Source organism: Sceloporus undulatus, chromosome 4 (assembly GCF_019175285.1).
Source record: "Sceloporus undulatus isolate JIND9_A2432 ecotype Alabama chromosome 4, SceUnd_v1.1, whole genome shotgun sequence".
Taxonomy (NCBI): Eukaryota; Metazoa; Chordata; class Lepidosauria; order Squamata; family Phrynosomatidae; genus Sceloporus; species Sceloporus undulatus.
The window spans coordinates 38,708,410-38,735,404 of record NC_056525.1 but is presented as its reverse complement, the minus strand read 5'-3'; the positions used below and the strand labels follow the sequence as shown (position 1 = coordinate 38,735,404).

The following is a 26,995-nucleotide window of genomic DNA, read 5'->3' as shown; positions in this document are numbered from 1 at the left end:
TATTATTGCTGACCTCAAAGCAACCCTATCATGGGGTTTTCTTCACAAGATTTATTCTGTGGGAGTTTGCCATCGCCCTCCTGTGAGAGAGTGTGATTTGCCCAAGGTCACCAAGTGGGTTTCCAGGGTTGAGTGCGGATTTGAACCCAAGTCTCCCAGATTCCTAATTCATCACTCAAACAACTATACCATGTTGTCTGACTTCATTTACACATACAACTATTTATAGGCGCATCGTAAGAACATAATATGTGGTGAATCTAACTAGTTCCACCTGTATAATTATTGGAGGAAATGACAGGTGCACATAGCACATTACTATTGCTTGCATGCTTTGCTTTTCCAAATGGAATTAACAGAGATGCATGGAAAAGGTCCTTCTTACCTCCCATAAGACTGATGTGCTTCATGGAGTCCTTTGATCATGCCTGGAACACCAACCAGGAGACCAGGCTGGATAAAAAAAAAGGATATGAAGGAAAGAGTTCAGAGTTCCACAATGTGCAGATCATACTAATTAAAGAGAGTATAAGTTTTAATAAAGTACTATGGGCCCTTGATATCCACTGGGGTTTGGTTCCAGGACTCCCCATGGATATCAAAATCAGTGGATACTCAAGTCCCATTAAATACATTGGCATAGTAAAATGGTGTCCTTTATATAAAATAACAAAGTCAAGATTTGCTTTTTGGAATTTATATATATTTTCATGGATGTTTGAATCTATGGATAAAGAATCTATGAATGAAGAGGGCCTACTGTATACTTATATACAATATCCAATTGGAAAACAGAAGGTACATAAAAGTATGTACAGATCCAAGGTTTTAAATGGGCATAACCCTTAATACCAAATGTGTTGGCAGGGTTCTTATTAGCTTTCTGATTATTAGAGGGAACAGGTACATAATGGGAGAGGAAAAGAGACAATTCATGTAATGATTTTCAGTTATTTTTAAATGATAGGATGGTTTGATCATTTTAATGCAAACCACTTGGAGATTTTATTACATCAAGTAGTATACAAGTCAGTATTACAAATTAATTAATTAATTAATTAATTATGTTTATAACTACCACCTTGCTGCCTAAATGGAATAGGGTCTCTCAAACCTTTGTTTCCCAAGCCTTCCTGAGGCCCTCCTCTTGGATGCTGAATGGGGCAGTCTCTCGGAAATCAATCACCCGGCTCTCATTCTTCCTGATGTCATGAACCAGCATTACTCCCCCACTGCAATACAAAGGCATGTAAGAGTGAAACATATAAAGAATGCCTCACCAGCTTTGGCATGACTACTTCCAAGGCTGTACCCTATACCAATACAAGAAACTGCCCCCTGGTAGCATCCTAAAGGCTATATAAAAATGGACTGACCAAGATGGGCTTCATTTCCTAGATCACTACCTCTAGACAGGTCATGTTAATAGAAATCGTCCATTTCTGTTTGAGCTATAAATGGAATTTCCAGATGGGAGGGCTCATCGTGTTAGCAGTTAGGAAGCACTATACACCTTTTCTGTCTTTTTCCCCTTAACAGATTTTGTACTGAGACAAAAAGCAGAAGAAGAAGCAGAAAAATAATGGAGAATTACAAGGTGAAGAGGAGAACATCTTGATCACATACAAAATACAGTGAATGAAAATAGGGCAATATGTTAAAGGCCTAATCCAGAACCACTCAGATTCTGACTTACTTCTTCATCTGAGGCCTAATGTGCACTGCAGAAATAATGCAGTTTGACATTGCTTTAACTGCCATGGCTCAATGGGATTTGTAATTTGTTGTGGCATGAGGGTGCTCTGAGAGAGAAGGCTGAATATCTTACAAAACTAGAAATCATAGAATTCCATAGTATTGAGCCATGGGAATTAAAGCTGTGTTAAACAGCATTTCTGCAGTGCATATTAGACCTGAGACACATTCCAACCCCACTCCTAGCCTCAGTTTCCAGTTTATTAACAGCAGTAGCCTTGAGAATTTGTAATCACTTAATTTTCATTAGTGAAATATCCTGGAAAAGTGGAGACCATCATTCTGATAAAGGCCCATTAAATTTGTGTCTAGGCTGTACCATTCAGGATCACACCTCTGAACACTTCTGAAAATCTGTGGTGGTTGGATGGTTCCATGCCAGTGGGGCAGTGAGTCCACTCTAAGTTCCAGTTTGTAAAGGTTAGATTTCAGAATCTTGATTCTTCATTTAAAGTTTAGGCTAAAACCTGGATGAGATTTATTGCACTGCTGACAGGGAAGCCACAACTCATCACTGCTTCACACTAAAAATCCATAGTCAAACATGATCCTACTGAAATGCAGGCTCAGAATTTAATGAGTGTTATTTTATCCTTGCTCAACTTGTTTTCTGTGTGACATACAGTGCACCCGTGTCATACGCAGGTGCGCTATATATGGATTTGAGCATATGCTCAAATCTGTAGAGAGCCACGTGGGAGTGTGTGGGGTGCAAGAGGCACCACGCCGCCACACTGCCGCACCGCTGCCGCATGCACGAGCCCCACTCAAGTGAATGGGGCTCGAGCATACGCGTTTTTTGGCTTAAGGGGGGAGGGTGGAACGGATCCTCGTGTAATCCAAGGGTGCACTGTACAATGAAGCAGTGTAACTCTTTCTAGATTTATATTTTCTTTTTCTTTTTTTTAAATACTAAATTAATGAGTAAAAGAATAATTTCTAATGAGTATTAAATGTATATATTTTGTAATGTTTATTTTTATGGGATGTTTCTTATGTTGTGCGTACTGATTGCTATGTATTTGTGTATATCAAAAGGAGCACACTGGTGGCACAGTGGTTAAATGCCAGTACTCACTCACAAGGCACAAGGTTGTGAGTTCAATACCAGCCAGGGGCTCCAGGGTCGACTCAGCCTGGCATCCTTTCAAGGATGCTAATTTGGGGCAATTAGCTTACACATTGTAAGCCACTTAGGAAGTGCTTAAGTGCACTGATAAGCAGTATAGAAATGTACTTACTATTGCTATATACTGGTAACTCTTTTTCATAATTAAGTAAAATTAAAAAATTACATGAGTATTAAATGCAGGGGAAACAAGGTGTTATCACATAGATAGGGAGTAACTAAACCAAAAACATAAGAGGAAAACTTAAAATCAAGATTCACAAAAGAGCTGAAGGAACTTTTTTTGTGTATTTTGTGTATGAGTTCATATCAGGAAGAACTAGAGGTAACAAAAAGATTGGGCTGAAGTTAGACTAACTGTTCCATAAGCAGTTCCATTCATATGAGAGACTGTGATCCACAGAGATTCACCACTGGTGAAAAGAGAATAAGAGCAAATTTCTGTTGGTTCCCTTATCCAGTGGCGTCACTACGGTTGGTGTCACCTGGTATGGTAACTCATAGTGTCAGCCCCTCCATTGACCTCCTCCCATTTCACACCATATAGAATCCTTAGTAATGTATTTTGTACTAATGTTATATGTAAATCATAATTCAAATATATCACTGAATGTAATGCTAATAGTTCTGACATAAAGAACTAGCAAAATTAAAATTATACCTTCAAATTACAATATCATATGCACAACCTAAAAGTATTTACATATACACAGTGATGATTTGGTTAAAATGTGATGTTGTTAAAGAACATTTTTAAAGAATAAAAATTTCAAAAATTTCATTTTTTAAAAAAGTTAAAATTTTGAAATTTAATTTAATTTTTAAAAATTCTGGTGCCACCCCTTTTTTCTCCCACTGAGCTTCACCCCTTTCCCACCATCTCTTAAAGGATTTTAAAGGGAAGCAGATGAATGCCACAGCCTGTTTTTGCCAAAATGAAGGTGTTTGAAGAGCAGTGGTGTCACCCCCCATTTAGGTTGTCATCTGGTGCGGCCCGCACCCCCCCACACACACACACCCTCCCAGTGACACTAGTGCCCTCATCTATTGAAGTTCCTTTAGTTGTTTTTCAAGTTCCTCCAGTGGGTTTTCCAACCGTCCAAAACCCACCCACCCCCCATTTGTGTGGAACTCTCATTGATATCTCTTTCTATTTTAATTCTGATTGTATATTAATGGTTTTATACTCTTTCTAGGTTTAATTTCTTTTTAATGTTAACTGTTTTTAAGAGCGGGATGAGGAATTTTTAAGCATCTTTCTTTTAACTGTATTTTGCTATTTTTACTGTTGTAATCCACTTGGATTCCTTGAGACTAAGCAGACTATAAATTAATTACATTATTATTATTAAATGTATTATTATTATTATTATTATTATTATTATTATTATTATTATTATCCCTCTTCCTGTAACAGGATTCTAGAATCTTGTCAGTATCATGGTTAAATATCAACAGCTTTCCAGTGGCATAAAAAGAGTTCTTCTGTATTTAGTGAACCCTCCTAGTTTCACTTTAGCCTGGCAAATCCAGACTGGGAACACAATAATGGCTGGGAATGGATTGGAAGAATAAACTTTGCTGTTATCATAGCATTCAGGAAGACCAACAGGTCATTCCCATTCTATTCAGTTTCCTTTGTTTGGTTGGTTCTTTCCTCTATACTTTTAGTAATCCATATTCCAGGTGCCATCCCAGAGAGGGGAAGGGTGCACCCCAGGCTGGGGTAACCTTTACCCAGCCACAGAGATCAGAAATTTTGGCCCTGGGATAGCCTGGGTAGAATTTGTTGCTTAGAGTCCCAGTTCTATCACTTGCTGTGGGGGAATGCTGAATCCTATCAGCTAAAACGTTGAACGCTATCTGTTGTGGGGGGAACAACAAGGTATTTTTCCAAATATGTCAGGGACTGGCACTGTATTTATGCCAATTGGCTATAACTATTCTTTCCTTCCTGGAAAGTCTCTACAAACTCACTCACAGACTAGCAGCAATCCATGGACCAGGTAGGATTGGAGGGAACTGCAAACCTGGGAAAGGGATATTTGCTCTTCTCCTTTGCCACCACTGTGGCAAAGCCAGGAGAGGGACACATTTTCCCCTTCTCACCCCACAGAGAGAGAAGGGCCTGACTGGGTGTCACCCCTCTTTTGAGATGTCACAAAGTGCAAAGCGTATCCCCCGCTCCCCCCTAGTGATGCCGCTGGTTGGTACTAAACTAGGGGCTCTTTCACACTAGACCAGGGATAGGCAACCTTTTTGAGCCGGGAGCCGGGTTGCTGTCCCTCAGACAACTGGGGGGCCGAAGCCAAAAAATAAATAATAATTTTTAAAAAATTATATAAATAAATAAACTGGGACAAATGTAGGGCAAAATTTTCAAATGGAGGACACTTTTTTAAAAAATGGAGGACACACGAAAAAATTTGCTGATTTTTAAAAAATGTTAATATAAATGCATGTTTCTGAGGCTTCTATAGACAATTGCCCCCCCTTGCCCCCGCTTGCCCGCCGCTTGCCCCCTTCCTCCTGATAGGCCAAAGGCCCCGGCGGCAATCGGTGGCAGGACTGGGCTGGAGCCGGTCCCAAGGCCTCGCCCGGCTGCATCCGGCCCACGGGCCGCAGGTTGCCTACCCCTGCACTAGACCATTATAGCATTATGCTTCCATTTTAACAGCCATGGCTACACCTTATGGAATCCTGGGATTTGTAGTCTGGTGAGATACTGGAATTCTCTGGGTGAGAATCCTAGGTATGGAACCATTTGTGTTAAAGTGGATTCATAGTACTATCATTCTGTGATGCTAAAGAGCTTCTAGACTTGAGAGTCTTGGATCTGCAGCTACTTCCAGTTCAGGACCCCTTTCTCTGGCATTAGTGGATTTCCAGTAGCCATAACTCTGGGATCTGCTCACAGTGATTTATGCTTGTGCTCAACAGTTCAGATGCTCTGTTTGTCATGAGTAGGAAGGAACAAGCCAGGCAATAAAGAGAAGCATTTGTTCACAAGCAAAGTGAAGAAATACCATCATTTTTTTAGGGACATACGTTCTGTGCCATTAGTAGAGATAACGGGACAGATAGAAATCAAGAACATTTCTTTGAGCCTTATCACATGAGAAAAGAAAGCCAAAATAGAGTGGGAGAGTAGCAGCTTTCGCCATGTTTCTCTGCATACTGTTGAAGCACTTCTCTTCCCAAGGGAGACAGTTGTAAAAGTGTTTCTTTTGTTGTACTGGAAAAATCTGTTTGATTAAAGGCACAGTTTTATGAATGACTCCCCCATGAAGAGAACAGAAGTGCTACAACGGCATGCAGAGAGGCACAGAGAAAGCCGCTACTCCCCAGTTCCATTTCAGTTTTTTTTTCTCATGTGAAAAGGCTCTTAGTGAAATGTACACCATACGTTTCCTCCAATAAGTTCAAGACAACAATACTATACAGGCACCACCTTCTCCTCACTTTAACCTTGACAATAAGCCTGCCAAACAGGTCAAGTTGAGAGGGAAATAGGTCAGGCTAAAGTGATCAGTGAGTTCCATAGCCTAGTGAGGACTCCATATGGATTTCCTCATTTACCAGCCTAGCACTTTGACTACTAATCACAGAGTCTCTCTACTTACTGCTTTTACTCCTAGGCTGGCTCTAGGATTAGGCAGAGGAAAACAGCTGTCCCAGGCAGTACATTAGAGGAGCCAAGAATGGACAAGCATTATTTATTCAATTTGTCATGCTTCTATGTTTATTGGCAGGGGTGGAAAGAGGTCTTGGCACTGTTTCTCTCTCTCTCTCTCTCTCTCTCTCTCTCTCTCACACACACACACACACACACACACACACATGCAGCCTGGTCCAGGTCAAGCAGGATTTTCAAGATGCCTTTTGATTTATGGTGGCCTCAAGACTTTTATACAATTTTCATATCCTTCCGCTATCCTGATTTGGCAGGGACACTCCTAATTAATCCTATGTCACCCCACTTTTCAACCGCTTATAAAATGTCACAGTTTCTCTATCTTCCTCCCACTTGCTTTCTTTATCCATTTGTATTGGTGCTAGCTGAGTTCAAAGTGCAAAATCAGTTTACATTCATTTAATTCAGCAGGGAAGAAAAGGAGGGGAGGGATATCTTGGCCATCCCAGTATGCACAGGGAAAAGCAAAATGATGCAGGTTTTCCTAGCTTGTGTTATTTGCTTTATTGATATATTTTGCCGTCATGGCCACACTCTGATGTTACTTGGCCACATGGGTCTTGGTTTTCATCTATGAAATGTTGGAGGATATGGGCCATAGAATCATACAGTTAGAAGAGAGCACAAGGGCCATCAAGTCCAACCCTCTGCCATGTAGGAAAATAAAATCAAAGCACCCCCAATAGATGGCCATCCATCCTCTATTTAAAAACCTCCAAAGAAGGAGACTCCATCACATTCTGAGGGATTGTGCTCTTACTGTCAGGAATTTCCTCCTAAAGTTTAGGTGGAATCTCTGCAGTTTGCATCCATTGTTTTGGGTCCTATTCTTTGGAGCTGCAGAAAAGAAGCTGGCCCCATCCTCAATATGACACCCCCTTCAAATATTTAAGCAGGGCTATCATATCACCTCTTTACCTTCTCTTCTCCAGGCTAAACATAACCAGCTCCTTTAGTAACTTCTCACAGGGCATAGTTTCCAGACCCTTCACCATTTTAGTCGCCCTCCTTTGGACACACTCCAGTTTCTCCAGATCCTTTTTGAATTGTGGTTCCCAAACTGGACACAGTATTCCAGGTGAGGCCTGACTAAAGCAGAATAGAGTGGCACTATTACTTCCCTTGATCTAGACACTATACTTCTATTAATGCATCCTAGAATTGCACTGGCTTTTTTAGCTGGCATGTCTCACTGTTGACTCTTTGTCTTCATAGAACCCTGGTGGCGCAGTGGTTGAATGCCTGTAAGTTTGTGAGTTCAATACTAGCAAAAGGGCTCAAGTTAGACTCAGGCTTGCATCCTTCTTTGGTGGCTAAAATGAGTTCCCAGCTTGTTGGGGCCAATTAGCTTACACTTTGTAAATCACTTAGGAAGTGCTTAAGTGCACTGATAAGTGGTATAGAAATGTACTTGCTATTGCTGTATGTGGAGGGGTTTTTTCCAATGCTTTCCTCTGAATGTAGCCTATTGTGGTGTTGCTAAAAGCCCAGAGCGTCTCTGTCCATTGGCAGGGGGTAATTTGATTTGATCTTCAGATACAACCCTGATTCAACTTCCTTTCCATTTCCTCAGGCCTAGGTGGGAAAAGGAGCTAATACTTCTCATAAGGATAGCAGCAATCAGCCATCCACATTCTGAGATTTTAGCAGCTATTTTAAAAAGTCATGTTTTCAAGGTCTTGATTCTGATTTGGGCAGGTTGCCTCTATCTCTTCCCTTTTTATACATCTCGTAATGGTAATCAGAACTTTTTGTCCTTAAAGGCTCTGTGATTGTCAGCAAATCTTTGCTAAAAAGCTAGGTGTGACTCTATAAAACTGTAATCAAGGTACTTTGTTCCTTCCTTCTAGCAGAAGGCATTTATGTTGCTAACTGTTGTATAACCAGAACATGAATCAATGCTAGGTCTGTTCATCTCCACACCCAGTCACCAGAATGCCTGGTTTGTGGTCTGTTGTGTGTCATCTTGAATAAACTGTGATATTGTGAGTGCACTAGTCATGCCAATTGCTGTGTCTCAGCAACAGGCCCTAAAACTAACTGATCTCTGACAATAATGGGAAAAGGAGCTGGTTGGTGCTGGGTGCAGAAATCTAAAGATTCCACCTGGAATCAGAGGGAGGCATTCAATGAAAGTAAGGTGTAATTTTCTCATCACCAGAGTTGGCTTTAAATATTTGTAATTAAAGGATATAGTTTTCAGATCAGGGAATTCAGAGTTTATAACCTTCCAAATCACACAGCCAGTATGGTTACCTACTGCGTGGACTGAGAGGTTCTCAAAGCTGTAGTCTGGGGGAAAAAAAAACCCAATTTTCTGAGCTCAGTTCCAGGTTTCTACCCAGGCTTGAGGAGCCTTCCATAGGCAAGGTTTCTAGAGACTCCATCTCCCCTGTTCCATCTCAAGATATCAGCAGTCACCATGACTTCATCATCACCCAGTTCCAAACTGAGGCAAAGGGGAATGAATCTTAATATTTAAAATGCTTTCACAGTTCTAGACAGGACTAACAACAAAGAATCAATGGCAACTTTAAAGGCAAGCAGTTGTATTTTGGTTTGAGCCTTTGTGAGTACAAGGCTTTCTGATGCTATTAAGCCCTATGCCAGATCTGTTCAATCTGGTTCCCACCAGATGTATTGATCAATAGCTCCCCTGACAACCCAATCACCAATCCCACCTTTCACACTAACAACTGTTGCACAATGATTCCACCTTAACTGCCATGGCTAAATCCTACAGGATCCTGGGATTTGTAGTTTGGTAAGGCACTGGAGTTTTCTGGTTCAGAATTCTGAATACTCGCAATTAAATCCCAGAGGATGGGATCATGACAGTCAAAGTGGAATGATAGTGCCATCCAGAAAACATATCTGGAGTAGCCATGTTGGCCATATATCATAGTGTTACATTTGTGTTGAGTGAAACGGATGCTAGTTGGAGATAATAGGAAAAGAAGACCAACATGTTGTGAAGACATCAGTTTAGACAAAGTACCTTTTGGTTTGGAGTTGTTATATGTATTGTTATGCAGTTAAAGTTGTTATACATATATAAACGTTGTTATACATGTCAGACTTTTGTCAGAGGAATTAGAAAATAGAAGTAAAGTGCCTTGCTAAATCATAAGTGTTCAACTGAAAATGGAGGAATTTTGTGTTACTAAATCAGTAATTCTTGAAAGACAATCTCAACTGACCTTACCAATGCTGTATTTTGGGGTATTTGTCTTCCCTTCTAATTACCTGAGCATTATTTTGATTTAAGCAGTTTCAGTACTAAAGCAAACTTTCCAGTTTCAACAAAAGTTCTTAAATCCCATCTGATCAGGCCATTATTGGTATTTATGTAACATGCCCTAGAATTTCCTGATGTTTCAGCCACCTGTAGCTTGAAATCTCTCTTGCATAATATCTATTTAAAACAAACATTCTTATGGTTGAAGGGAGGCAACAGCTCTGGGCAACAAGCCAAGATACCAAGAGGAAAAAGCTGTTGAAATTGACACTTGCTGAATCTGAACTTTATATGCCAGGAGAGAGCAAAGCAATACCATGTTTTAAGACACATTCTTGTCTTTTGGATGAAGATGGACAACAGTCCCTCCACTGAAGAAGCTAGCCAACAATCCTTTGTATGGAAATAAACAATAGTTTCTTCTTTAAAACAAACAAACAAAAAACAAACACTTCTTGTGAGACAAAGGGAAAAAGACTCAAACATTCACTTTGGCCTATGGTGGCATTATTGGAATGAACTTGCCATGCACACTGAAGATGGTTCTACTGCCAAAATAGTCCTATTCTGGTCAGTACTTGGATGGGAGACCACAAAGAATGCTAGGTGCTGTGGGCTGTATTTCAGAGGAAAGAACTGGCAAAAGTACCTTTGAGTATTCCTTGCCTAAGAAAACACTGCGAAATTCACGCACATGGATGAAGATGGATGGCGCCCACATATCTTCCTTTTAGCACTTCCAGGAAACATCTGAATCTACTGTTATCTGTCTCCAATTTATACAGTACATGGATTAAAACCGTGGTTCCCAAACTGTGGTTCTCCAGATATGTTGGTCTTCAACTCCCAGAATTTCTCATTTTTGGCCACATTGTTTGGGCTTCTGGTCACTGAAGGACCAAATTTTGGGAACCACTAGATTAAAAGTACTAGTAAATATTTTTTTTCTACCAAGAAATTTTTGGTAGTACAGACTACTGACTACATCAGAATTCCAAACCATTTTTCTAATTAGTCTATCCTTTTAATGAGGACCTTTGTGGCACCATGCCTCTGGTATGATCTGTACACCATAATAGAACTGGTATACTATGCTTGGGAGTAGTTGCAAAATTCAATTCCCTACTAGGTGCAGGAATTCATGCAAAAATGAAAACAGAAATCTTATATTCTGATTAGTGTTTATCTTTGTAAACTTTTCAATATGACACAACAAGAAAGTAAATTAAAAGTGAAAAAGTTCACAGTGGATACCTACCCTCCAATGCCAGCAGTGTGAGGATTGATAATTCCTGAGCATAAGGCTGAGGTGATGGCTGCATCTACTGAGGAGCCTTGCTTGTTCAATACCTCAATTCCCAGAGCAGTGCAACGGGCAGCATCAGTGACTACGGCACCCTGATGGAATATCTGTAGAAAACCACATTGTGGGATAACAACATCATGTGCTGGTGACTGGATATTTAGAAAGCGCTAACAATGCTCAGCCTTGGTCTTATCCAGGCAACCATAAGGGACATTTTCAGATGCTGAGATGGAACATTTTTAGGGTGTCTTCAGGTAATGGGTACTGGTGGCTTCCTCATCACTGGAACAGTGATCCAGGTTCAGCACCCTGGATATCTCCTTTGAGTTGAATTTGCAAGGATCAGAACTGGATTCACCATCCCAATAACATAGGAGTCACCAGCTGCCAGTTGGGGTGGGTGGGATCCACAATAACTGTTGCCCAGAAAGACTTCTTCCTGAGACTTTGAAAATAAGAACTTTGAAAAGTTCTTATTTATCACTGAGCCATATGGAGAAGTGCAAAGCCATAAGAGCCATATAGCGAACTGCAAATTTTGTTTGGTTACAAATGTCAATGTACAGTATGTCCCTGTGACAGTCACTGACTTTCAGTCTAGCTTGTGTCGCAGAATTGTTGTGAGGATAAAAACCGGGAAGGGGGATCTTGATGGAAAATAATTTGTTGAAATCACATCTTCCTAAAGAAATATTTATTTTGCACTTCCTGTTACTAGCAATGGACCAAAGTGCATTTTGACTCAGAAGACTTTACATTTCTGAAGTCTAAAATGTATTTCAGCATAGGAAAATCACACAAAGCCAGGCATCTGAAAAATGGGAAAGATGAAACACACATATATTTGGAAAATGCACATGAACACATGCAAGCAAATTGGGGTGGGGGGAGACTGATCATAATTAGGGTATATAATAATAATAATAATTTGTTTTATTTATATACTGCTATTCCAAAGATCATAGCAGTGAACAGCAAGTAAGCTAATTAGCAATTAAGCTAATTTGCCCCCAACAGTCTGGGTACTCATTTTAGCCACCTCGTCAAGAGAAACACAGTTCTATGCAGAAACTGTAAAAAAGAACCACAGCTTACTATAGAAGTGGAACAGGACAGAATCAAAACAAAACAAAAACAGATGTTATTTCTAGGTGAAAATACATGCCACCTGAAGTGTTCATTGAAGTAAGGAAAGCAATAGCAGCAGCAGCTTCATTTTTATACCACTTCATACCATACTAAGCAGTCTCTAAGCAGTTTACAACTGTAAGTTAATTGCCCTCAAGAAGCTGGATACTCACTGTAGCAGCCTGAGAAGGATGCAAGGCTGAGCGGACCCAGAACCCCTGGCTAAGACTGAACTCACAACCTTGTGGTTTGTGAGTGGCTGCAATACCAGCACTCCAGGGATAAAAATATAAGTTTGATCATCTCTTGTGAAAATATCTTTCTCATGAAATTCACTTTTACTATTAGAAACAACAACACTGAAAGTTGCCTCCCTAGATGCAGGAACAATATAGGCTGTGAGAAAACCCCATCATAGGACGTGTCAGGCTGCACTTGTACTCACACAGTGGCATATATCAGTGAAAGACCAACACTGGGTTGGTGAAACTTTAATATTAAACCAAATCATTGACAAACAACTCTTTCAAATACTTCCTGATGAAGGTATACTCACAGCACTGAATATTACTAATAACTATAGTAGCTATTATAAACAAGCAGTTATTCAAACTTCATATCCTTTCAAAACTGGCACAGTAGGCTAAGTACAGCTGCTATCACTATACCTGGAATTTTATCTTTATGTGCAGAGCATTGCAATGCAGAGTATATCACATGAAAAATTAGAAGAAATTGTTAAAAAAAAACCCCCCCGCCCACTTCAGTACACTTTTCTTCTTCAAGTGGGGGGGGGGGAATCCCCAGTGAAATACCTTTCCTTACCTGGGGGTCTCCAAAGTAAATCTGCATGATTAAGGCCACTGTGACTCCTGTAGCAAATGTTAGGCAGGCGGTGATGATCACAGTCAAACCATCCTGGCGACAGCTGCAATCCCCAGAGAATGGGTCCTTGGTGGTCTCCCGAAGAGGTGAGATATCCTGGCTGCCCATCTCTGATGAAGAGGAAGGCAGGCGCTGAAGGCGAGCAGATTTTAAGAAAGACTCTGGGTCTTCATTCAGAAAGAAGAGAAAAGTAATAGGCACACATAAGAAAGAGAGATCTTAAAACAGGCACAAACTCAAATTCGTAATATTCTTCCAAAGCAAATACAATAAGACAACATGTATTAAATCTGTACCTCTTCCAATGAATTTATTGCTGAAACTGGCACAAACCTGGATTCTTAATATTCTTCTGAAGCAAACATAATGAGACACTTGTATTAAACGTGTGCTTCTTCCAATGAGTGTACTGCATTTCTGCATGGTCCGAGCTTTTCAGAAAGCTTTCAGGCTCAGGTGCCAATGTTATGGGGTCATATTACACAGACTTCCTATTAACCCTGTCAACAGTCTTAAGACTGCAATAGATAGAAAACCAAGCCTCTCGGAATTGTAGTTTGCCACTTGACCAATGCATAAAATGGTTGTGGTAATTGCTTGGAGGTAACAAGTTACAATGAACTAGCTGGTTGTAAATATTTTCTCAAAAACAAAAATATAACTACAGTGCATCACAACTGTAAGTTAACAAGGGGTAACCTAATTTATTTTATAGTATAATTTAATTGTTTCCATTATCGTGTTGCATCATTGAAGAGTGGAGGAGGATGGTCAAATGGTTGAAACATTGGCTTGTGTTTTGCTCTGTTGTGGATATAAGGTGACAATTAGGTGGATGGGACAAAAGTGGACTGCACCACAGTTCAACAGCTTGTAACATTTGGATTTTCAAAAATAACTCAAAAATGCTCAGTGCTCAAAAATAAGAGAGAGTCAGCATGCTGTAGTGGTTTGAACACTGGACTACAACTTTGGAGGTCAGAATTCAAATCCCCACTTAGCCATGAAAACTCACTGGGCAAGATATGTTCTCTCTGCCTGAGAGGGGCAATCCTCTTCTGGACAAATCTTGTCAAGAAAAACCCGTGATATGTTTGCCTTATTGTCATCATAAATTGAAAACAACTTGAAGGCACGCATCAGCAAAATAACTAAAGAGCAACTATTTTAGATATTTTTGAGAAATGGGAAAATAAAAAAGTTATTTTAATCATATCTATAATAGTAACTAACTTGGGGTATGCCCTAACTGCAAGTAACTTTCTAAGCTGTAAAGTTGTTATCCCCAACATAGGTGAAAATATGCAATGCTTTGTCCCCTTGCTCTGTGGGAACTGAAGAGAAACTCAGTCCCAAGAAGATCAGTGTTCTATTTGTAGGTGGTTTGCCTGACTATGGAGGGGATGTTCCACGTTTCAGATGAGATAACACCTACCCCCAAGATGGAGTTTGCAACTTGGAAGTGCCAGTTGATATATAAACCATTTCACTGGAGGCCAAAGTGGCATGGAGGATCCTTCAGCATCTATGACTAGGGTGATAGTTGCAACCACTCTTACATCAAGGTATTCTGACCATAGTTGCTCATGGAATGGTAATCTCAGGACTTGCTAACTGTGGTGTATTTATGTGGGTCTCCATTTGAAGACTTGTAAGAAATATAGTCATTTCCAGAACAGAGATGCTAAGCTGCTAAGAGAGGGATCCTACTGATTTTAAGACACCAATTTTGCACCTGCTTACTGATGTTCCACTTCTGAACACTATTCAAAGCATTTGTCCTTAAATTTAAAGCCCTTTTCCTTTTAGGATATAAAATTAAAGGCTCTCTTTTCCTAAGCATGGCTGCCCACACACTGAATTAACATTAGAGGCCTTTCTCTGGATGTCTTTGCTTTCCAAAGGTATATAGGTGGCTAATACAAAAATGATATTTTAATTACAGCAGGCAGGGACTGGATCTGGGACCTTGTTGGACTGCAGGTTTGTTGTTGTTGTTTTACATTATTTAATCAGTTTTTAAATTTACAACTCTGTCAATAATGCTCATGAACTAACTTCAAGTAAACATTGTACCTGTAGTGAACTGTATTATGCCCATGAGAACTATGTGAAATAAATGCATAGTTACTGCTATGCTGAGCTTGGAGAAGTTACTTTTTCAGAATTAAACTGCCAGAATCCCCCAGTGCCTATGCTGGTTGGAGAATTCTAGGAGTTACAGACCAAAAAGTAACTCATTGAGGTTCTGATCTAATACAGTATCTTCCCTGATTAAGAAATGTACAATTTGCATACTACACGTTTGTCCTACAGTGTCAACCATATGGACAAAGATCAGTTATGGATTAGGACAGGGGTAGGCAACCTGCGGCCCGCGGGCCGGATGCGGCCCAGCGAGGCCTTGGGACCGGCCCCAGCCCAGTCCTGCCGCCGATTGCTGCCGGGGCCTTTGGCGTCTCACGCGAGGGGAATGGTGGGGCAATTGTCTATAGAAGCCTCAGAAACATGCATTTATCTTAACATTTTTTTAAAAATCAGCAAATTTTTTTGCGTGTCCTCCATTTTTTATTTAAAAAGTGCCCTCCATTTGAAAATTTTGTCCCCGGCTCAAAAGGGTTGCCTACCCCTGGATTAGGATTACAATCCACATTGATTACAGACATGAAAGATATTCGGTATGAGATCCCTGAAATACTCACTTCCCTAGAAGTGGTCAATTCCTTTTTTACACCCATTTTTTTCTTTTAAATCATCCCAAAAGATGAACTGTGATTCAAAAAATAAAGGATGCTCTGCAAAATAAACTTGACTTCACTAGAGCCTACGCTGTTTAATACAGTTTTTTTTTTTTAAAAAGGGAAGGTTATAGGGAGAATATGAAATAATATCGCATGGAAATGTTGTTTAATGGAATGGCTCTAAAACAGAGTACTACACTTTTCCTGGCAACCTGCCATGCAGGTACTCACAATCAAAGCACCCCCGACAGATGGCCATCCAGCCTCTGTTTAAAAACCTCCAAAAAAGGAGACTCCACTACACTCCGAGGGAGTGTATTCCACTGTCGAACAGTTTCCTAAAGTTTACGTGGAATCTCTCTTCCTGTAGTTTGCATCCATTGCTCTGTATACTAGTCTCTGGAGCTGCAGAAAGCAAACGTATTCCATTTACTGTATGATATCCTTTCAAATATTTAAACAGGGCTATAATATCACTTCATTGCCTTCTCTTCTCCAGGCTAAACATCCCCAGCTCCCTAAATCTCTCCTCATAGGGCATGGTTGCCAGACCCTTCACCAGTTTGGCCACCGTCCTCTGGACACACTCCAGGTTGTTAACATCCTTTTTGAATTGTGGTGCTCAGAACTGGACTCAGTATTCCAGGTATGACCTGACCAAAGCTGAACAGAGTGGTACTATTACTTCCCTTGATCTAGAACCTGTACTTCTATTGATGCATCGTAGAATCTCAATTCCCCAGTTCAGGGGTGTGCAGGAGGTGCTCCCACAAAACAGATGACCAAGACATTGTCATCTGACAATGCTCATTGTATATTTGGGAGCTGAAAAAATGGTGCTTGGCAACTTTTTGAGCCTCTTGGTCAGAAAAATGAGTGCCATGCCACATCTCTGCTCAAGATGAGGTAAGGACACTGCCCCATCCCTTGCATTGACTTGCCAGTTTTGATGAACAATTGAAACAATTGTCTATTTTTTCCCCCTACAAATTAATCTGTTTATTTGCTTTCTTCAAATCAGTCTTCAGGTACTATGACATAAATCAAACTCATCCAAGATGTTTAAATTTAACCCATCTTTGTTCAATAAAGCTTCATGACTTGGACTAATCTTTTCATGAATTCATGAGGAAAAGTACTTTGGATTGCATTTAATTTGTATTAAATTATATTTACATGAAGCCTGCATACATTTTTGTTTCTAAATAAAATGTGCATGTTTCAATAATTTACAATATAATACAGTACCCTGCTTAAATACCATAAAGGCCCCAGATTCTGTCTGACCTTGGAAGCTAAGCAGGGTCAGTCCTGTTTAGTACATGAGTGGGCGACCATCAATGAATACCAGGTGATGTAGGCTATATTTCAGAGGAAAGAAATGACAGATCACCTGAGTACTCCTTGCCTAAGAAAACTCTATGAAATGTATGGGGTCACCATAAGGTGACAGGTGACCTCAAGACACATACATACAAGTACATTGTATATGAATCTGTTTTGCTAGACTTCTAGTTGCTCCAGAATACATGGAATTAAACGTCCATAAAATAAATAAGAAATGGTAACCAAGTTGTCTCAAAGATATCTTCTTTACTTCTGTCCTAGCTAAACTAATTCTCAGATCACCTTTTCCAGTAGTGAACATAACAAAGAGTTTTTTAAAGATAAAAAATATTAACATTCAGAAGAAAATGAAAATCTAAGGTTGGTTCCCCTTCAAATGCATATTTTTTTCAAAGACAAGAAAGAATTTTGGATTCCCCAGAGCATAGTAATTAGCTAATGGTGATACAAAATAGCATTGCCATGCTTTCGTTAATATAGAAAATAACAATGCTTGCAAATAACGTACTGTCAGTTCCCAGACAATATTTAGCAGCTTGTTTTCATTAATGTATAATAAAGCAGACAAAAGCCCTCTGACAATAAAAATACTATGTTCGGTTTTCAGGTTTAGGGCACTATCAGATGTCAGTCTTCTCCAACAACTGTAGTACTTTTAAAAGTGTTTAACACACTGGAATGCTAGTCTCTGAAAAGCTAGACATCGGTTGTTCTGATCTTTGTCCCAATGTCTGCTAATCAAAGCTCTAATCATGCATGTATTTGCATTTTAACAAATATTTCAAAACTTTAGGCAAGACCTTGAATCATAGGATTGTAAGGTTGGAAGAATCATGCAGAGCATCTCAAGTTATCCATTGTGGGTAATCCAGCAATTTTTTTTCACAGTGTACCAAGGAACAGTACCATATTTGTGCCCATTGGCTACGTCGTTTTTCTATCCTGGAAACTCACCAGAAACTGGCAGTCAAGGATCCAGCAACCAGCACTGGTATATGGACACCACCAGAGTGATCTAGTTCAACCCTTTATTCCAAGTCACATATACAGTGGACCCTTGTTATATGCTGGGGTTTGGTTCCAAAATCCCCCGTGGATAACAAAATCTGTGGATACTCAAGTCCCATTAAATATAACAACATAACAAAATGGTGTCCCTTATAAAAAATGGAAAATCAAGGTTTCATATTTGAAATTTATACATTTTTTAAAACATTTTCAAACTGTGGGTGCTTGCATCCGTGTATAAGAAGGGCCGACTGTAATGCTTTTCTCATTTTATCACAGCTTCCTGTCCAACTAGTGCAAATGCTTCCTTGCTTATAGGCTGGCCCATACCACCTTGTGCTTATACATGGATGCAATCTCATCATGACTTGGTTGGTGACCATCTGATAATGTCCAATCTCCCTTTCTCCATTACCTAGCAATATGTGGAGGGCTGCATGATTCTCACCCTTGCATTAAAGCCATGCTGCTCCTTTAGATTTGTGACCAGACAGACATATGTGCTCACACAGGATGGGTTAAAATGGCAAAAACAGCAGCAGTGTGTAGGTGGGTGGGGATTTAAAATAAACTTCAATTACAATGGCTGGTAACAAGGAGATACAGGAAGGCTGAAACACAAATGGAAATGTATCCTACTACATAGTTCAGTTAATATTCAAGTACATTTGCAACTGCATTTCCCTCTTTCGTGCACCAACAGCAGGAGAGAAATTTCTAAACCTTTTCAAGTGTCATGTATAAAGTGAGTCCTGCTGTATTAGCAGGAGCAATGCCACTTGGCCAGGGAGGGGCAGGAGAAACCAATAGCAACCATTATATAAAACTAGCAGTGCTCTTCACCCCAAACATGGTAAGTATATCAGGTGTTTCTTGTTTTGACCAGAGAAATTAATGGCTGCTAGTATCTTTAAAAATGTATTGTGGAGAACAAAAATGATGGCTAGGTCTCAACAGAGAAACAAATGTGTGGATCCACAGGAGAGATTTGATTGTCTATGATTAATTACAAGTAATAAGATAATAAGAACTTTAACATTTCAAATGCCCTATATAAACATACAGTATTATTATAATTAGTAATCATTGTATTAAAAATGCAAGCGGTTTTGAGAACTTATCATTTTATTTATGTCTATATAGTTGAGCCAGATATTATTGGTTTCCACAGGCTATCATGTGTTATCAGCTGGCAATTTGGACCATCAATGATTCAAATTCTTTCCAAGAATGTAGACATCAGTTAGGTACCATCAGATGTTTTTATTATGTACATGTTGGATTCTCTGCCTTCAATAGTATGAATTAGTGTGAAAATACATCTGTTGCAAATTATAACTATTATTATTATTATTATTATTATTATTATTATTGATATTTTAGCTTTGCGCTACTGTAATTTCATACTAATTAGTACTATTGTATGTGTCATGCCCTGCCTCCAGCAGCCAGGCATATCCTCTGAGAACTGAGGAAGAGGCTGAGAGCTCAGGAGACATGCCAGGATTGCAGCCACTCCAGTGGCTTCTGGAGGTTTGCCTATAGCCAGTACTGGGACCAAATTCAGAGGAGCAAAATTTCCCTCTGCCTGAGCCAGGCTTAGCAGTGCCTACTCCCACAGAGAGATGCCAGGAAAAAGAGAGATAGCGACATTCTCTGTGGTTACGTAGGAAGCAGGGTGCAAACAGGGAACACCTGCAAGACCCAGACAGACGATAAATATCCCAGCATCTCCCTTGGTCCACCATGGTCAACAACCATCCTTCATGTTTGGGAAACACCTTGCTATTGTCTGGATTAGTCCTTTGGATTTTCCCTTTGAACTTGCTATATTGGATTGACTGAAGCCTTGTTATGAACCTGGATTGGATTATATGACCACTGCTTTTGCTAATGACTTGATGAGACAAGCTCCCCTTCTCTCTCCTTCTCAGTGCTTGAAAATGATGAGACTCTGTACTGAAAGTTAGGCTAGTCTCCCAAGGGCAAAACAGGACAGTGCAATAGTTTTCAATAGTTTGGAATTAAATAGTACAATTCATACTATTGTACTATGGGAGAACTCAAGATGTAAAAACACCTTACAAAGTACATATGTTAGTAAAAAATATTAGCATGGAATCCCAGTCAGATCTTTTATATATTGTAAGGCAATAAAACAAATATGGAATCTGTCATGACTTAAACCAAACAATGTACAGGCACATAAAAGAAATGTATGTAAAAATATTGACATATAAGCCATGGGTCTATAGAAATAAAATATTTATTGACATATTCACAATTTAGACATTCAACATGGTGATAACAAGAATTTTAAAAAATGAGCATGACTCCATTTACAAGATGGGAAGAACTAACCAAATTAAAATTAAAAAGTTATGAAAAGGAGTGGTGGTGATAAAGCCAGAGTTGAACAACAAAATGAAAGAAAGCACTGTTTAATGTATTAGTTTTGATTCCCTGAATCAGAGACTCTTCACATGTTCCACAGCAACATGCTTCTTCTCTCCTACCATGTATTTTACCATTTTGTTCAATATAAAATCTGTCAACTCCTGATATTCCAAACTCACAAGTCTCCCCTGGGACAAAAATAGTATGCTTCATTTCTCTTCCTCCATTATAAGTAGAGGCAGGGAAAGAAAGTATGTATGATTCATAAACATTGTAGCTTTGGGTTGATTGCTTTTTTTTTCAACCAGTTGTTAGAGGGGCAAAATATAACCCTCCCATGTGACGCAACTCAGAGAAAGAAAAGAAGCAAGAGAAAAGGTCTGAAGATACTGGAAAATGTAACAGAATTTTCTGACTATAGATAAAGTTTGCCTGTTAGGTGGCTTTGTTTAGCATCTTGTGCATTATTCTCAGCTAGAGTAGACACACTCAATCTATTGCTGAATAGTGAGTCAAAACATAGATTGTTGTTGTTGTGTGACTTCCAAGTAATTTCCGACTTATAGCGACCCTAAGGTGACTCTATCAGGAGTTTTCTTGGCAAGTTTCTTCAGAAGTGTTTACAATTGCACTTGCCTAATGTCACCCAGTGGGTTTCCATGGATGAGTCAGGATCCAAGCCCTGCTCAAACCATTACACCACATTGGCTCTCAACACATAAATTAATAAATTCAATGAGTATACTCTATGCAGGACTACAATAGGATTTAGACCATATGTTTACCCAAGGGAATCAATGGTGGGGTACAGACCGCCAAAAAAAGGTGCCTCCTCGGCGCCTCTGTCTGCTGCACAGGACTGCCGCAGCATATAAATTGCGTGGCGCTGCTGCGCAGCAAAGAAGGAACTCCCAAAGGCAGCTCCTGTTTGTGGCACCGCAAAGCGCCAAAGACGGGGGGGTTCATCGCAGCTGCGCAGCACCGTTTAGAGGCGGCGCAGCTGCGACGTAATCGTTGTGCATGCTGTATGTATGGCACTGCGCAACTGCGGTGTGTGCTGCGGGACAACCCTAGCATGTCGTGGACGCGCTGCAAAGGGCCCATCTGGACAGGACCATTATATGTTGATTTGTTGATTGATTTGAGCTTGTTGGATTAAAATTCTCTGACTAATGATTTCCAATCTCATGTTTTTCCAGAATATGTCATGCCAGGAACCCTGAATATGCAAGGGTTTAAAGTGAGGAATGGACAGGGAACACACAAACAAGCCCTGACCCTAAGATCTGTACACAAGCTGACCAATGTCTGACTGACTGAATACTCTTAGAAGCCTCTCAGTGATAGAGAACCCCAATGGGACAGGATTCCTGGCTGCAGTGAGGCTACTAAGTGTATCCAGCTAATTGAACAAAAGTTGGAAGAAGATGTGTTCACAATAGAGTCCACTGAGACAGGAAGTAACAGCAGAAACAGGGAACCTCTCTGAACAATCATAAAACTGATTACAGAAATTGCTCAAAATGTCAAATGTGACTTTCTTGCTTTCCTCTGTGATTTAACCCAGGATCTAGCATCCACAGTTATATTGTCTCTGCAGCTGGGTCCAAAGCTAGAAGATGAATGGGGGAAAGGCCAAATGTAAGTGAGCTCATCTCTTTCTTTTCCCTCTGTCCCATCCCTTCTCTCTTTTAATTTTCCCTTCCTCTTCTCTCTTTCCAGCTACTAGGGAAAGGTCAGATTTTCTTGCACAGCCCTGAACTGTTCATTGAAGGGTCTTTTTAAAACTCATGCCAAAGGCTGGCATGAGATCAGAACTAGGATTGCCCATCATCAGAGGTGATAACATCCCTGTTGTCCTCTTCTGTCCTGACCTTCCTGTGTCAGGTTTCCTGGCACAGGTTTCCAGGGAGAATTCAATGCACTCAACCAAGCTCACATAGACACTTCCATGCCACCTTCCAGACAAACATGGAAGTGAAGGCAAGCATGCAATGAAACATCATGGTTGCACCTGCCCCACAATCCTCATACACTTAAAGCTTCCCATGTTCACCTGAACACTTTGCACAGGATGAAATTCTCTGCATTCTTTGCTGGTTGGAAGAAACTAGACTCAACTAAACACAGCCTTCTGAAAATCACACTATGAAGAGAGCTCATCTAAGAAAGCTTTCTTTATATTAATGATAACCTTCTCAAAGGAGCTGGAAGAGTTCAGAAGATAAAGAAGCAAGGGAGGCATTATTGGGGAATTAGTTGGGCAAAGGAGATAAATAAACCAAGAAGAATGTTAGAAACAAGAGGTATTAACAGTCCACAGGGGATAATGGGAGTTAACTAATATCAGAGTCTGAAAAAGTAACGTTTGGATGACAACTCTCATAGAGCCCTCTGCTGAGACTGAAAGGCCACTGACTGGCTGGGGGATTCTGGGAGCTGCAGTCCAAAAAGTTACTTCCTTAAGTTCTAAGGTATAATAGGCTGCAGAACTGGGAGAAAGAGTTTAATTCAGTCTTATCTTTTTCCAGTGAAGAGAAAGCTGCCCCAGGGAACCAGTAGAAAGCATAAAGAAAAGAAGCAAGATAGGCAAGGAGTGGGAACAATGGAGAAGGGAAAGTCATGTGGAGAGAGAAGAAACAGATGGGAGAGAAAGAGAAAGCAGTAAAGCGCGCCATGGGCAGAGAATGCTTGTAGAGTACAAGGAGGGAAGGTAGAATTTCAAGATATAGCCATGTTAGTCTAGAAAATCAGTATGCAAAGGGATCTTGATGCACCTTGGAAACCAAATGAAAGAAGAAGTTGGTCAAAGGAGCTTTTGTAGGCCTGTTACAGACTGCCAAAATAAAGCTGCTTTGGGTCTTTTTGGAGGTATGCTGTTTAAATGATGCATGCACCCTAAGAATCCGGAAGCTGCACCAAAACTGCACTCCAGTGCTTAGGAATGGAGTGTGGCTTTGGTGCGACCTCCGGACTCTTAGGACCCATGCATCATTTAAATAGCATACTGTACCTCCAAAGAGACCCGAAGCAGCTTTATTTTGGCAGTCTATAACAGGCCGTAGACTTCTTCCTCAGATGCGTCTGTGATTAAGAACAGATTAAGGACAGGGGGCTTGAAGACATCTCATTTGTGGGGTCATCATGAGTTGAAGTCAGTTGAAGCTCAAGAACTGAACAAAATAAGCTTTTGTAGACTTGGCATGTGAGGAAGTAGACCAAGTCTATGAAAGCCTATACTGCAACTTCTTTAGTTAAACAAACAAACAAACAAGCTTCATTTATATACCGCTTCATACCGCCTAAGCAGTGTCTAAGCGGTTTACAACTGTTAGCTAATTTGCTCCCAACAATCTGGGTACTCATTTCAGCGACCTCGGAAGGATGCAAGCCTGAGTTGAGCTTGAGCCCTTTTTCTGGTCTTGAACTCACAACCTTATGGTTTTGAGGGAGTGGCTGCAGTACAGGCATTTAACCACTGCGCCACCAGGGCTCCTCCACCAGTTAGTCTTCAAGGTGCCACATGATCTCCTTCACTAACTGAAGTTTTGATTTTTCATGCAATGTTAGATCCCACAGCCTTTCATACATACAGATGCGGCTATGATGCATCTGAGGAAATAGGCTCAAGTCTACAAAAGGTCATGTGACCAACATCTCTCTTTCATATTGTCTCCAAGGTGCCCCACGATCCCTTTGCATCTGAAGAAGTGGTCTCAAGTCTACGAAAGCTTCTGCAACCAACTTCTGGGGCATGGGCATAGGATGCTTGTAGAATCCCTGGAGGGAAGGCAGAATTCAAATACTGTACACTGCTGCGTTAGTCAGAAACTCAATATGCAGAAGGGCCTTGGAGCACCTTGGAGACAAACTGAAAGAAGTAGGCTCAAGACTATGACCTTTTGTAGACTGGAGTCTACTATCTTCAACACATCTGAGGCAGTAGGCTTAAGTAGGAGGCTATTTAGGAAGTAGGCTCAAGTCTATCAGCTTTTGTAGACTTGAGCCTGCTATCTTTGGTGCATCTGAGGAAGCAGGCTCAAATCTACGACCAACTCCTCTCTTCCTCTTTGCCTCCAAGGGGCCCCATGTTCAATTTGCACCTGAGGAAGTTGGTTCAGGTCTATGAAAGCTAATGCGACCAACTTCCCTCTAGGTCCCCAAAGTGCCCCTAGATCCCTGTGAATACTGGTGGCAGAGGAGGAGGAAGGCAAGCGGCCAAAGGGGAGCCAAGGAGGAGGGATGGAGGCAGGCAGAGGAGAGAGAGACACCCCCCCAAAAGTGTGACAACCTGAGGGGCCCCTCAATTTAAGACAGTGGTCCCCAAACTGTGCCTTTTAAGAGGATTTTGGACTTCCTCTCCCAGAAGCCTCAGCCATGTTGGGAACTAGTCTGGGATTCTGGGAGCTGGTCCAAAAGCAAAGAGCATTGCTGGAGGCTGAGGATGAGGAAGAGGGCCAGGGCCAGGTTGGAGGGAGGGAGGCTCTGCAGGGCTGCTTGCACCAGGGAAGGGCCCTGGTCGGGTGCCAGGCGCTTCTGGGGAGGCTGGCGCAGGAGGCGAGGGAGGAGGAGGAGGAGGAGAGGGCAGGGCTGCGGGGCCTCCGCTCACCGGTCTCCTGCTCTCCCAGGAAGGCATCCTCCTCCTTTCGGGAGCGGAGGCAGCTGCCCTCGGCCCCTGCTCCGGCTGCCGCCGCCGCCGCCTCCTCCTCGGGCAAGCGGGGGAAGCTGGTGATGCTCATGTAGTCCACGGGCGAGTAGGCGCCCAGGCTGCTCTCCTGGCTGGCCTCCTTCTCGGCTGCAGCGCTGCCGCTACTGCTGCTGTTGCTGCTGGCCCCGGGGGCTGAGGCGGTCGCCATCCTCCTCTCCAAGGCAAGGCAAGGCTCTGCTCCGGAAGTGACGGAAAAGAAAGAGAGGACCAAAGGAGCAGGTGGAGGGGGCGGGGACCCAGCCTGGGACCGCCCCTCCCTGGACCCCAAGATGGCCAGTGGGCAATGGGCAAGCAAGGGCAGCCTCGCTCCTTCCACCGCAGGCCCTCCTCCTCCTCCTCCTCCTCCTCCTCCCCCCCCCCGGGGATGGCTTCCATGGCAGTCTTCTTCTCTCCAAAATGTCCATCATTTTGAGCATCACTAAGAAGCATGCATTGCTGAGCATCCCCCCCCATCCATTGTACAAAGAGTTGAAGCCCCTCCACTTTGGGTGACCAGAGGTCCTCCTCCCTTCCCAGGAGATGTCCTTCATTTCAACCTTCTTCTCTCCAGGTGGAATTCCAAAATAGCCATCAATTTCGGCATGGATTGACTGTACACTTATAGGAGTGCTTTTCACTTTCATGTGGACATGCCCTCCATGTCAGCCTTCTTCTCTCCAGGAGGGATTCCCAAATGTCCTCCATGTTGAGCATCACTTAGAAGCATGAATTTATATTTATATTGATTTCCATAAAGCAAAGGGAGTATCTCCCGCTGTACAAGGAGCTCAACCCTCTCCACTCAGGGCGACTACAGGTCTTCCTCCTTTTCCAGGAGATGTCCTACATTTCAAGCTTCTTCTCTCCAGGAGGGATTCCAAAATGTCCTCCATGCTGACCATCACTTAGAAGCATGAACTGATATTTCTAGGAGTGTTTTGAACTTTTGTTTGGTCATGCCCTGCAATTTTTTTTTTGACTATCCAACATTTTGTGGTGCCTTGTCCACCTTTTTGGTCAACCTGCACCAAGATGACCACTGGGCAACCAGGCGGTGGATCCTTCCACTACACAAGCAGTTGCTGACCTCCCTCCTCCGCTGTTCTCCCTATCTTTGGATTCCTGTCTGTATGGAAGGAAGGGAAGTCTTCTTATTGTCTGTGTTTAGAGATGATAATGGAAATCTGTACTCTTGGTATCTTGGTCCTGTTTTTTCAACCAGTGGCTAGAAGGATCATAGCTAAGGGATGGAAAGACGCCTTGGTGTACAAGGTGGCATAGGCTGTGGGAATTGATGTTAAATGGAAAAGAACCAGTTCTTGATGGATTTTTCAGCACCTTGGAAACCAATTAAAGAAGTTGCTGTGTACACTTTTGTAGACTTGGTATACTTCCTCAGATGCCAAATCTATGGAAGTTTTTTTCACTCAGCTGTTCTTGTTAAACTGCCCTTGACTCATAGTGACCCCATGAAAAGAGATGTCTCCAAGACTCCTTATCCCCAACTACTCTGCTCCGATCCTACAGGCTCAGAGCCATGGCCTCCTTGATGGAGTCAACTGATTGAGGCAAAGTAGAAAGTGTTGGTAATTACCTTTAAAGCCCTACATGGTTTGGGTCCAGGTTACCTACAGAATCACCTTCTGTACAATCCATCCTATACACTCAGGTCCTATGGGA

The 26,995-nt window shown here is 41.4% G+C and overlaps 2 protein-coding genes across 3 annotated transcripts in view; one reads left to right on the top strand and one right to left on the bottom strand.

Moving 5' to 3' along the window:
- GGT7 (gamma-glutamyltransferase 7) overlaps nucleotides 1-25,638 on the bottom strand; it is a 50,979-nt gene extending 25,341 nt beyond the window's left edge. The window contains 5 exon segments of the mRNA XM_042465857.1: nucleotides 386-453; nucleotides 1,115-1,232; nucleotides 11,075-11,226; nucleotides 13,076-13,302; nucleotides 25,238-25,638. Of these exon segments, the coding sequence (XP_042321791.1) occupies nucleotides 386-453; nucleotides 1,115-1,232; nucleotides 11,075-11,226; nucleotides 13,076-13,302; nucleotides 25,238-25,484 (812 nt within the window). The 5' untranslated portion in view covers nucleotides 25,485-25,638.
- ITCH (itchy E3 ubiquitin protein ligase) overlaps nucleotides 1-26,995 on the top strand; it is a 603,853-nt gene that overhangs the window by 474,244 nt on the left and 102,614 nt on the right. The gene's annotated exons all lie outside the window — the stretch shown is intronic.